This window comes from Chrysochloris asiatica, unplaced genomic scaffold (genome assembly GCF_000296735.1).
Source record: "Chrysochloris asiatica unplaced genomic scaffold, ChrAsi1.0 scaffold00062, whole genome shotgun sequence".
Taxonomy (NCBI): Eukaryota; Metazoa; Chordata; class Mammalia; order Afrosoricida; family Chrysochloridae; genus Chrysochloris; species Chrysochloris asiatica.
In genome coordinates, this window is record NW_006408580.1 from 917,412 (window position 1) to 918,551 (window position 1,140).

The following is a 1,140-nucleotide window of genomic DNA, read 5'->3' on the forward strand; positions in this document are numbered from 1 at the left end:
AAGAAGTATCCTGTTGACTCTCTCACCTTGAACACATGGGGCACAACGGAGCAGTGGTGGCCTGACCATGCCTGCTTCACCAGATCTGCATAGGCCTCTGCAATCTCACCCTTCATACCCAGCGGGTTGCTGAAGTTGAGCTCCTCCAGGTAGCGATTGTTGACGAAGTACTCGGTGAGCTGTGGCACATTGCTGAGGCACTGCAGGAGGTAGGCGTCAGGTGAATGAGGCAGAGAGAAGGTGGCCAAGGTGGAGACAGAGAGAAGGAAGTGACGAGGTCCCAGAAAGGTGAGGAAAGAAGGGATGGAGGATGGGAGAATCAAAGAAAACAATATTTATTTATGAGAAGGAAGAAGGTGGTGGCCGAGAAGAGACAAAAAAGGAAAGGAGGAGGCAGCAGAGGGAAATGGTTTAGAAGGAAGAATTAATGTTTCATGAATACATCAGGGCATGTCAATTGGGACTTGTGGGGCCCTAGCTTCCAACCTGACCCCTTGCCCTGCAAGTCCCCTGGGTCTTCTAGACTTCTATCCCCAACCCCCAACTCCTGAAGCCCATTCCGGCTGCCAGACACAGCCTCAATGGGCCAACCTGCAGGGCCGAGTTCATGAAGCATGTGTTGCCCAGATTGGTGAGACCACAGACGCCTGGCTGGCCCTGGAAGTCCTCCTCTTCCTTCGACACGCTCTTCCTGGGGTTGGATGAAAAATGCTATCAGTAGGACTGCCTACTCCATGCAGAGGAAATGTGTTCATGGGTTCAGTCCTATTGTAGAACCCCATTCTGGACCACCAACCCATGGCTCACATGACACACTGCTTTGCACTGGGCCAAGTGCTATCTTTGTTTTGGGGCTCCATGACGATGATCACCTGCATTGGGGAAAGAGCAAGAAGAGCAGGGAAGACATTAATGGAGGACCTTATGGGCACCTGGATCTCACCTCCCTCAACCCAAGCACTGTCAGGTGAGTCTGTCAGTCTAAAAAAGCCCTCTTTCCCATCCTTACCTGCCCAGTCTTGAGGTGGGCGTCAAGTACTGTTAACGTGTGTGTTGCACAACTGCTCTAAAGAGCAGTCTGAGTGCTTGATCCACAACGTGTCTCTTCCTGAGGGCTCACCAGAAACTGCTCCTGAGCTG

General features: G+C 52.0%; 1 protein-coding gene across 1 annotated transcript in view; it reads right to left on the minus strand.

The window, feature by feature from the left end:
- Positions 1 to 860, minus strand: part of USP11 (ubiquitin specific peptidase 11) — a 9,931-nt gene extending 9,071 nt beyond the window's left edge. The window contains exons 1-3 of the mRNA XM_006864224.1: positions 808 to 860; positions 592 to 691; positions 27 to 200 (exon numbers count right to left, since the gene is read on the minus strand). Coding sequence (XP_006864286.1) covers positions 27 to 200; positions 592 to 691; positions 808 to 860 — 327 coding nt within the window. The remainder of the gene's footprint in view (positions 1 to 26; positions 201 to 591; positions 692 to 807) is intronic.
- Between the last annotated feature and the right edge of the window lie 280 nt (positions 861 to 1,140).